This window comes from Cyclopterus lumpus, chromosome 24, assembly GCF_009769545.1.
Source record: "Cyclopterus lumpus isolate fCycLum1 chromosome 24, fCycLum1.pri, whole genome shotgun sequence".
NCBI lineage: Eukaryota > Metazoa > Chordata > Actinopteri > Perciformes > Cyclopteridae > Cyclopterus > Cyclopterus lumpus.
In genome coordinates this window covers 15,066,159-15,078,080 of record NC_046989.1, presented here as the reverse complement: position 1 = coordinate 15,078,080, position 11,922 = coordinate 15,066,159, and the positions used below count along the sequence as shown (strand labels likewise).

The window sequence follows — 11,922 nt, the reverse complement described above, 5'->3', positions numbered from 1 at the left end:
AGTTTCGGCCCTATTGCTTTTAATGTGAAGTGAAAATCACTCAGTGCATACATTACAGTTCATTGTATGATATGGATGAAATTATTCTCACATTAAAGCCAAATTCGTTTTATATCTCACAAGTCAACCTTTCTCAATAAACCTTATTGTGACGCTATAGCTTTCCATATTTCATGGATCCGGAAAATCAATAACACATTGATTTACTTCTAACAAACTGTATATATGTGAAAGACATGACTGATTCAATATTGCTTCTGTAGCTTTATCTGTAGCTGTATGACAGAGATGTGTGCAAATACTTCATGAACTCTTTTTAGGTATAGGACTAAATAAATGACGGCCTTTGATGTTTCTTTGCAGTGACGCAAGGTTTTGCAAGGTTACAGTGAACTGTGGTTAGGAGGGATGAGAGATCTCACTTTCATTCCCCTCGGAGTGAATGGAAGTAACATTTATACCCACTAATTATTGTGTGTCTTCTAACTGCAATACATTACATTATGAGAACATTAAGCTCACCAGTCTATTTATTAATCACCTTTTGTATTTAGTGCATATGCACACCGTGAGGATGCACTCCGTCCAGCAGTCACAGCTACAAAGAAAACACATTTGAGATGCTCTAATGAAATAGCCTAGTAAAAAGCGACAGCCAAGTCAAAATATATTTTAGAGATGACAGTAAGAACCTTTCAGGTGGTATAGCTGTAGATGTTTGCAGATACGTATTTAGCAGAGGGAGACAAAACACATCACAGTAGATTGTAGCTCAAGATGCAAACATCAAAGCAGCAAAAGGTAAAACACACAACTATGGGATATCCAAAGTCTGTGATATATTATTTTGTGTTTTATTCATTAAATGTGTATGTCAAAACAGATAAATAGGCCTACATCGCATAACAAGATTATTTCTAGAAGAACCTATTATATAATGACTCGTGCCCCAAAATACAATACATTTCTAGACAAGATATTTGCAGTTTTTATTGTTCCTTATTGTGTATCTCTCGATTTCTTTTGTCTCCCCCATCTCCCCACCAAACGCTGTGCTTTTATTTTGAAGTCGACCCTTGTGGTTGGCTTGACAGATTAGGATCCGCCCTTTTAACGAGGTAGCCATGGAGACCGCGCGAGAGCGAGGCAGCTGGTAGAGTTCTCACCGCGAGCGTTTCCGCTCACCTAAAATAAGGAGCTGGCGAGTCGTGGAGGACGAGGAACAACGCGGAACAGTACTGAGGAAATAACACTAGACGACGTAAACATAATTTTGTAAAAATATCATTTAGCCAGATTCTGGTTTTTGGGTGTGTCCATTTTTTACAACCGTTAATGCATCGAGTGTGAAGCAGTGAGAGGAGGCTCGCCGCTGTTAACCTTTACGCTGGTGAGTCTTGCCTGTGTTTCGCAAGCTAAGCACACATAGGCCACTATGAGATGTCCTGTCTGTCTCTTGCCTCCCCGTTTGTATTTGTTGATTTTATTATCAAAAACGGGGATAAACGTTTAGAGCTAGAGCAACATTTCGTTATTTCTCAAGGAGAAAAGTGAGTTGTCAATTGTGTATTTCTCAACTAACGTAAGTTAACTAGCTAGCTTAAGTGTGTCGTTAGTTAAGCTAGCCGTAGTCAGGGACACACGTTCATGAGCTGTTCGTGAACGCTATGACACGTTTAGTTTCTGTCGGGTAATGTATTCTGTCGGCTTTAATTGTTTAGCAGATAGCACACCCTTCCTTGAAAAAGAGCTTCGCGATACAATATAATCGTAAACCGGCTCGAGTAGGCAGTTCGTCCAGTCTCAAACAGTTAACAGCTGTAGCGTTACTGTGTTGTTATGTTTTTACATGATATGGACAATGATACCGAGTACAGATACAAAACGTTGTCGAACAAAAGGTGTTCGGAATTATTAATGGTGTGAGACTGGCTGAGACAAAGGCCTAACGAATGTATGTGTCGCCACTTTGATAGAATGAGTTTGCCTTGGTTTTGTCTTTGTTTTTGTCCCCGCTGTGTGCGTGTAGTCCTGGCAGCCCACCACACTCTTTGTTTAAATAGCTCGCTGTACATTTGCACGTGTCGAAGCGTGTGACTCTGCGTTAGAGCTGCCATGAAGGCAGTTGACCACGTTTCATACAGTTGCAAAGATGTATAATTGAGTTTGAAGGTCTGTGTAGCTCCGATATATCCAACATTGTAATTTCCCACTGCCTCGCTGATGTCCCAACAAGAGTTTGAGTGGTTCTTGTGGTAAGAAATGACACGTCACAGCAAAATGCAGGGAGGTCCAAAGGTGAGCTGCTTTTATAATTATAATGGTGAACAAAGATGACATGTACATTTCAAACGACTATGAAGTCATGGAAAGGAAGGCAGGACTATGCGTCCCTCCTAAGCAAATAGTTTGGTGGTCTGTGTCTAACATAGGGGCCAACCAATGTTTTGATCAAATCGTTGTGCCCCACATGTTGTTGTGCGAGCTGGTGGAGAGGAGATGATAATGTATTTGCCACACTCTTTATACTGCAGTAATTATCCATACTTTACGGTAAGATTGGATTTTAGTCCGTTTTGTTTGCCTTGATATAACAGGGTTAGCTAAAAACAGACAATCCTGCCTGGATATTTTATCCATTATAAAGTACAAAGAAATAATTTCTCATTCGATTTTCAGCATTATTACATGATGCTCTATATCGCTGATGTATAAAAGTATATTTGTCATTGTGGAGGATTTTACCATATTGCCCACCCCCCAAAGGTGTTAATTACCTTTGCTGGAAAATAATTCCCTACAATTGTAAAAAACAATGTTAGTAAACATTTTACAGACAGTGGGCTACTTTGTTGAGCGGGACAATGTTCAACGATCAAATCTAAACGCTGACCAAACAGGACTTTGTTTGCACTTAGTCATTGGTGCTTTTTGTGCCTTATGTCAATACAGTTTTTGTGGCAATTGTAATAATTTAAGTGTGTTGTGTTTCATTATTTCTTGATATTTTTATAATGTCTTAAATCCTATCATATTTAGAGGCAGCTTATTTTGCTGGGTAGTGTGAGTTTAATTTTCCACAACCTGATTGAAACCCAAATGTGCTTGATTCAAAACTAAGTTTCTCACTGCAGAACTCATGAGCGGTGATTCTTTTTAAAGTGTCGGAATCGCTCATTTGACTCTCATTGTTACGATGGTTTTGTACACACTCTGGCTTTCATTGAGGAACTAGCAGATATACAATGTGCAGCTTTAACCGGCTCAATTTAAAACTGAAGTGAGATTGTTACAACTCCCAGTCCAGTATTCAGAGGCCTTTTCTGTTTGACAACATAGCTTAGAGAAAACATATTGTGTGTAAAGATAAGAACACTGCGTTTGGCTTCCATCACATTCTCAGCTTTGCCCACTTTTCACCACTGTCAACATAACAGATGACAGTCTCTCTGGTTTCATCTTACTTCTCTTCTTTTTTTCTTTTCTCTATCTTTCACTCTGTTTTTGTCCTCTTCCTTGCAGCAGTACAGAGGGATGCTTGGGCGCTGTGGGGCTTAACACTACATACTTCTTTTTATTTATTTATTTTTTTTAACAAAGGGCCCTTTCTGTGCTGCCATGCAGAGCCCCATCTCTGGGCTCCCTTCACCGGCCCAGGCGGGCTCGACCAGCAGCAGTAGCATTTGGGTCTATCGGGTGGAAATCTCCTCCCGGCTGTTTCTTTGGCACACTGAGTGCTCTCTGTTCCCGGACACATGCCTGCGCTGCTGCTCTCCTTGGCTCCCTTTGCATTCCAGGAGCTTCGGGCAGCTGAAAAACTGCAGTAGCAGCCTGCTGGCTAGCTGGTTGTCTCACTGGTGTCTGAAGTGGAAAGTAGGATAGTTTTTCCCCAAGTGGAGGCCTAAACAAACAACCTTAGATTTCTTAATGAAATAGGCCCAAACATGGCCTACACAACTGACAAATAGCATTGCTATTTTTAGCAATGTCATTCAGGCCCGCAACTAACGATACATTTACATTATTGATTATTACTTTGATTAGGTAACTTATTCAATTTACTTGTTTATTTGGCCAACTGTTAAAACCCTAAGATATTCAGTTTACAACTGTATAAACAGAGAAAAACGTGAATCTACTGTCCTGTCCTGTTCCATTCCGTCTATGAAACAAGGGAGTTGTCTGGTTCTTTTGTATGAGTAAGTGTTTCACTTTCTTGCAACATCTGTGTGTATGGGCTAACATGTACGTGTCATTACATTTTTTTTAATATAAATTCTGTTGAGTCAGTCTAGATTAATTTGAGCTTTCTGCTTGTAGTATTCATTTCAGTAGCTGCTTCAGGTTTGATAAGATGTACATCATATTTTGTCCACTGTCCTGTTCCAGCGACACTAATATAACTGAGTAGTCATACTGCAATGATGGCTTGGATGTCAACCATTTAGAATGGCTTTGAAATGATACTGATGGCTATTTAAACACGCACCGTTTGACTGTACACACAGCAATGGCACCACAGGCTGTAAATCGATGGTGCATATCAAGATGCAGCTCCTGACAGGAAGTTTGTTCATGTGGTTGAACTCAAATATTTTTTCCAGGAAACACAACCTGAGTCTCTCAAAGAAGTTTAAAATAGCAGCACCTTCTTGAATGTGATCTGTCAAGCTCAACGTCTTTGGCAGTGCCTGACAAGAAACTAACACAGTTGTCAAAAAGTTGACATCCATACTACTATATTTGTGTGCTTTCACTGTCAAACTGCCTGCTGTAGTATTAATCAATTAATTAATATAGTCATTGCATTAAAATATCTGCAAACAGTTCCTTTCAGGCTACAAGCTGTCTTGTTCCAGCTAATTGGAATGCTGTATTTTATTGAACCTTAGAACATGACTTTGTCCTTTCTCAGACGCTGTTGTGTGAAAACAATTGGGCTAATTCTGCTTGAATTTTCACTTTGCAAACATACTGGCCGGTCAATACTCTGCCCTCAGCTCTCTCAGGAGGTTAGCCCTGCATTATAAATGCCATCCCAAGTGGTTATTTACATTCCAACAAGTACCTTTAAACAAAACAAGTGCCATCTTGTGTCCTGCCTGTGACTTTTTTTTGTCCTCGATATTTATAAGACGTTCATCTGGCATATCATCATCTGAGTTACAGCATGGCCTCTCTGTAACCCAGGCCTTCGCAGCAGTGCTCTGATCCCAACATGGACGAATGAGAACATGTCTGTGGTTCAAATGTTCGGCACGGAGCCCATGTATGTGTTTTTGGCTCAATGCAGAACCCAAACTGTCCTGCCAAATCTGGCTTGCGTCACTCTTTTTCAGTGGCATGGGCTACATGCAGGTATGCCTCTCCGTCCTACTTCAGAGAGATGGCAGGCAGAAGGGGGCCCTGCTGTGTGTGTGTGTGTGTGTGTGTGTGTGTCTCTGTCTCTGTGTCTGTCTGTCTGTCTGTCTGTCTGTCTGTCTGTCTGTCTGTCTGTCGGTCTGTGCAGGTAGGTACAAAAAACAACCAAGAATGTGTGTTTACACTTACTTCCCTCATCGCTGTAGTTCCGGGTCATCGGTGGCAGTGGCCACGCAGCAGATTTGCAATCAAATTCACAGCTCTCTAAGTGCAGCCATGCCATTACTGTAGCCATTAGCTCAGCAGCCCTGAGTAACTGTAATGGGCCCTCTGCCCTCTCTTGAGGATATGCCTCCTGCCAGCAAAGCTAGTTCCCCACAAACGCAACTACTGCTACTTCATCCCTCTCTGTAGAAACATAATCAAGACTGTGCACCTGCACCCCATTGATGTAATGATGGTGTAAGTCTCAGTGTCCCCCCAATCAACCAACAAATGTCTGTCTTGCAGTAACTCTTTATCTCCACTTTTCTCTGCACTGAACAGGCTTAACATTTGCCATCCCGCCACCTACTAGTTAAACACTTTGTTTGTAAACACATTGTGACAGCCGGTAATGAAAAAAAAGCTTATTATTTGGCAGACATTGTTGACTGAAATTGTCTCCAAAAGATACTTTTAAATTGATCAACATCTTATATGGTATGTTGGCCTTTATGAGTAGCTGAAGAATACAGGACATAATTCAGAAAGTAGCATCTGATGAAGTTATCTTTTAAATAAGTTATCCATCACACTCTATTGCTTATGACAGTGTGCAGCATATGGCAGCATTGCATCACAGCTGAGCAGATGGCAGTATGGCATCTGTTTATCATTCAACTGTACTTTACCATCTTTATTGAAACACTTTAATAACTACATTTGAGGAATACCTACTACAAACCTTTTAAGTGTATGTACATTTATAAATGCATTAACAAACCAATAATGGATCAATAAATTAACACATATCTTTAAAGTTCTGCTAATGGCCAGTGCCACCCAAACACCAGGGAGTCCTCAATTTCTGACTGTCTCACACACCTTTAGTCTCTCCCTAATGCTCCTACCTCACCAGCAGCAGGGATCTGTTTCCCCGTTACATCATCTACGGCAGAGCGTAATGGCTGGTTCATTTAGTTAGATCTTGTGGCAGAGCCAAAAGTGGGGATCCAGGGGAGATCAGAGGAACTCGGAAGGATGCTGTTTAAAGAACTAAAGTTTAAGAATAGGAAATGCACGTGGAGTCATTCATGCCGTTGTTATTATCAGGAAGCCAACCGTTACTTGATGACATGTAGAGAAGGCCTCGTCTCTGTCACTCTCTCTCGCTTAGTGTAAAGCTCTCTCACTCTATTCCCTCCTGTCACTCTGTGTTGCTTTTGGTTACATAATCCTCGCTGAATGTTGTTAGTAATCCGCGTTCCTCCCTCCCCTCCCCCTCCATCCCTTCCTCTCTATGTGGCCTGGACAGGTTAAGCCGTAGAGGACTCTCGCTGGTCGCCGGAGGAAAAGATGTGCGATGGAATGGTAGCGTTTCAGACGAGAGCCCTGTCCTCCTCCTCTTCCTCAACCTCCTCCTTTCTAGCCCACAGGCTGGCTGCCTCTGCGCTTCTCCTCCTTTTTACCCTGCTCCCCAATGGTCACGCATCAGGTAAGATGCAGACACACAAACACACACACTTTCTCTCTCTCTCTCTCTCTGTCTCCGCTCCCATGTGATACATGTTGACTAAACTGCCATCTTTGCCCATCTCTTGTGAATTGATTGAGGTTATTTCCCCCCCATCTTGCAGGTCAGTTAGATTAAATTGGCTTCCTTTACCCTTGGGTCTGTGAGGTTGCTCTGCCTCCGAGGGGCAGCTGAGAGCCCTCCCACTCTGTGAATCCATTCACGGCTAATGAGTCACAACCGCTCCTTCCACTATTGAGTGAAATGGAGAGATGATGTTGTCTGCGGTGACATTACTGTCATAAGGTTTTAATCAGCGATGACATTTAGTGTCCTCTGAGAGCTTTTATCATGGCTAGCCAGTATTGGTGCAACGAATCATAAAACTCACGAATTGGATCGTGTCACAGATCGGATCAGCACAAAAGACAAAAGGGAGCAAATATAACTTTTAGCGATGCCTGATCACTTTTTTTTTTACTGATCATTGATGATCCATATTTGCCACCTCTCCACAAATCAAACCACTCAAGAAATGTAACACTTTGAATCTTATATATTGTTATAGTCATCTATAATGGGTTTTTTTTCTTCATGAAAACACACAATTCAAATGATAAAGAAAATCAAACTGTCATATTTGTATATGGATTAAAACAAATCGTTTTATTAGTAATGTTAATGATGTATTATAATCTACCTTTTCAGGTATCAGGTTTTCAAATTGATTTGAATGTTGGAGGGACATTTGGTTCACAATTAGAAGTTATAGTAACCAAAAGGACCTCTAGAACTTGTGTCCTTTTCTTCTTCTTTTAAGGAATACAATCTTAATAGCATGTACTCGTTGAACCCCTTCACTTGTGCCAGCTTTTCTTTCACTTTAGCTATCCAATGTTCCAGTCCCCCTCCCCCCACACAAATACACACACACACACACACACACACACACACACTCTCTCCTCTCACATAGCCAGCTTGTGAAATGTGCCAGATGTCCTTGCCACAGAGTGGAGGCAGACTGTGTATGTGTGAATAAGTAACTGTGTGCGAGGGGTGTTTTAAGGCTTTGGGATGTTTTTAGAGCTTTAATTGATTAAGTTTCTTTAATGCCTTAAATAAAGGAATGTGTGTGTGTGTGTGAGAAATGGCAACGGATGGATTAGGTATTTGAGAGATGGGTGGATGGACAGTGGGAGGGCACTGCTGATGCCAAGTGTGTGTCTCTCTCTCTCTCTCTCTCTCTCAAACTCTTATGTAATACACATGATTCATGTAAAGCCCAGAGGGACTAGTGTCGTGCTCACGTTCTGTATCCAACACACCCGCACACATACACCAGCCCACGTGCTCTGTGTACTGTATATGTGTGCTCCACATACTCTGATTACTTGTGGATGGTATACATATTACATACAGTAATAGGTTGTACAACGATATTATGTGATTCATTGTCAAAAGACCCTGTATCGACCATGTTCATTACTGTTGGTGCAACACATAGGGACACATTGTTTTGTTTAGATTTTATTTTCAGTACCTATGATGCACCTTTTAAGACTGCTAGTCAACTGATGGAAAAGGACAGGAAGTTCTCTAGCCTCCATCAAAGACTATTTCCACTAGCATGTTTAAATGCCTGGACCTACTATCTCATTGAATGCTTGAATTAATCAGCCTGGATAACGCACAGAATAAAGTTAACCTTTTATTAGTACGTATTTTCTTTTGTTTTCTTATTGATACCTGTACTACCGGTATTTTATGTTGTAATTAAGCTAGATTTTAAGCATGTAAAGGAAAAAGACTAGGCGGTGCTTTGAGTGAGCTGTCAACAGTACAAAGGTTGGCTTTGGGTGTTGTCAGAGGGGTGTATTAACATACCTTGCATATAGTGGAAGGCCGCCAACAAGGCAGCGTTCGGGCTGACTCACAGTTCAATAGTTCTGGGTCTTACAATGGTGTCACGCTTTTGATATTTGCTTTCCTGTATTACTTTTTTTATTAAAAGAGCATGTCAATATTTAAAACCTCTTCCCTAACCTGTTAATGTACATTATTTCATATCTGATGAGGGAATTTTCCATTCAGGTACTGTAGTGTGGACCTAAATATTTAATCCAAGCTACACTTGCATTGAGTCACAGAAATAAAGCACACAAAAAAGGGATTTAATGTGTATTGATAAGAGTACATGAATATAAACAGCCTACATGGGATGTATGAAAAGAATTTAACTACAGCTATGTTTAATACTAAAACAACCAAGAAAGAAATGTCAGCATTTACAACATGGAAGTATGAAATAAAATCTATAATTCAAAATGTTACCATAAAGGTGAGGTCCTCCTTTTAAAGCTTTAAAGTTGTCGTGCTATTAGTTCTTCTGTTCACCGGCCTCCTGCTCGCGTGGCATACATAATTTACATAGGTGATCCCATGACTCCCCGTATTCCAGGGATGGCGATTGCTCTGGAAATCATGAATATGAAATGTCATCACTGCTGACAGGCTTATACCAGACTCATACAAATAGCAGTGTGCTGTATGAATAGAAATGGATAGTTAGAATATACACTGTGCAGCATTTGCATACGAGAGCAAAAGCTCTAAACACCAGAAACGGCATCAAACTTCTATTTTAGATTCCTTCAGACCTTTAAGTGATAAGCTGGAGAGACAGGATGATAGACGGCAAACCAATGTTGGTTTCGTTAACAGAGAAAGGAAAAGCTTTGAGCTCCTGCATTTTATCTTTAGAAAAGCCAGGACAACAATGTATTGTACCTGCTAATATGCTTCGTTAGGGAGAAGTCACAAAGCCTTTGAATCCGAAGTATTTTTAGATGCAATCAAAGTCCACGCCATGTCTTTTCTTTATCTGTGGTCCAGCTGTTCATTGTAAACAAGATTAGCTGCTTAGCTCATGTAAATGGCTGCCTCATATGTGTGCACGTGATTACTACATTTGATTACATTTGTGTTAATGATCTAGCACATTGTTTCAAAAGTAGCAACATGCTGAACAAAACATCCTCTGCATTCAAGCAGAGTGCCAGTAAACACGGCATCAAAGCGGTACTCTGGGATGTGTGTATGCCCAAGATAAATGGCATCAGTCTGGAGGATTTTCAGGGCACAGTGCAACCATTACTCGTTTCATGTCTTCTCTGAGTCTGTCTGAACTTCCCACTAATGTTGGCTGCATAGAGCTCAGTTCCTAATATGGTGTCAATTCCTTACAGTGAGCCTTTGTGGTTTGTTTCAGGGGAAGTGGACCTAGACAGTGAGTCAGAACTGACATAGTAATAAAGATGGGAACTCTGAGCTCCAAAAGGGTCTATTCACAACAATCACATGCCGTGTTTTCTGCTCTTACAGTATTATATGTCAGGAGGCAAAAACACTTGGACCGTCCTTGAGGGTCCACTTAAACAGATAAACCATACCGCCTAAAAACCCATTGTCTACTGGAGTTGAGTTAAAGCTGTACAAGAAAGTGCCAGCGATGACCAGAAGACTCTCACAAACAAGCCTGCTGTGTGCTCTGTGTGATGGTGACGTGTATGTATGTCCATGTGCGAGAACGGGAAATGGCTCCCCCGGCCTGGTAGAAAAGTGGAGTCATAGAGGGTAAAGTCAAGAGCAGGGGGAGGAGAGCAAGAGAAGGAGCAGAGAGCTGCCCTTCTTATTTCCTCTGGGATTCATGTTTGTTTTTGACAATCGATTGTCTATTCTTGGCTTAAGTTGAATACTCTTTTCTCCACCTGGTGAGGGCCTATTGTACACTCGGATACCTTTTTGTTTTGGCAGGTCTTGCATCACGGTGTAGGTACAACCCAAGGGTGTTGTCTCAAAAGTCGAGTTCAAGTAAAAAGATTCAACAACTCCCTTTTTTCTTTTTAATAACAGAGTAGACTCCAGTGGCTAGTGTAGCGTCATTGCTCTGACCACAGAGGAACATATCTGAATAAGCCTTGCCCTACTTCATGCGTCTTCAAACAGCTGTATAGTCTTTGAAACTTGTTGCTTTCTGTAGCCAAACAAAATTGTGTGTGTGAGTCTTTCCAGCCCTCGCACAAAGTTTGCTAGATAGGCTGTGTATCCAAACGGTGCAGCCCGAGGGAGGGAAACAATGGGTTCTGTGCAATTAACTGTTCCAAATAGTCCCCTGAAGTCCTGTTAGCAAGGCAGTTTGAAGGCAGGCTGGAGTAAAGCAATTTGTCGCTGGCTACTGCCTCCTTTCTGCGATGTGAGAACAAAGAGGTCTTTTAGGGGGGCGGGGGAGCTATAGGCCAAGCCACAGGCCAAACCGCAGCAAGCTGCAGCTCCACTAGATCACTAGTCTGCAATTAGTATGTGTTTGTGTGTGTGTGTGTGTGGGTGGGGGGGAGGGGGGGGGATAAGAGAGGTTATGTTTTAAATTAATACATAAAGAAAGTTATGATAATTAATTTGAGGAATGTATTATGAAGCATAAGAGAGGATCACTGTTTTATTATTCTGTTTGTTAATGACAAATGTAATGATTAATTGTATGATGCATGAGAATGAATGATGTTTTATTGTTTAGACAATAGTTAAAAAGGATGCCGATTGAAACCTAATGTGTTGCTTTTATTCTGAAGACAGGATAATAGGGTTTTATTCTGAAGGGGAACTTCCTGTCCTTGACCGGAAGTGTGATCTTTGACCCCGCTAGCTTATCGATTGGAGGCATTCTTTGAAGTGGCCAATGGAACTAACCTTCAGGTGTGAACCTTATGTCTTATACGCTGGTCAGCGTAGCATGCTGTGTCTCTGAAAGGTATTTGCATGAATACCTCCACTAACCAATGGGAGCTTAG

General features: G+C 41.3%; 1 protein-coding gene across 4 annotated transcripts in view; it reads left to right on the top strand.

Moving 5' to 3' along the window:
* Positions 1-1,118: 1,118 nt before the first annotated feature.
* Positions 1,119-11,922, top strand: part of susd6 (sushi domain containing 6) — a 28,948-nt gene continuing 18,144 nt past the window's right edge. The window contains exons 1-2 of one of the 4 annotated variants that reach the window (XM_034528395.1): positions 1,119-1,261; positions 6,878-7,057. In XM_034528395.1, coding sequence (XP_034384286.1) covers positions 6,919-7,057 — 139 coding nt within the window. In that variant the 5' untranslated portion in view covers positions 1,119-1,261; positions 6,878-6,918. Of the gene's footprint in view, positions 1,391-1,420; positions 1,551-2,351; positions 2,554-6,877; positions 7,058-11,922 lie in introns of those variants that run through there. The other 3 variants (XM_034528394.1, XM_034528397.1, XM_034528396.1) reach the window with 3 other exon arrangements.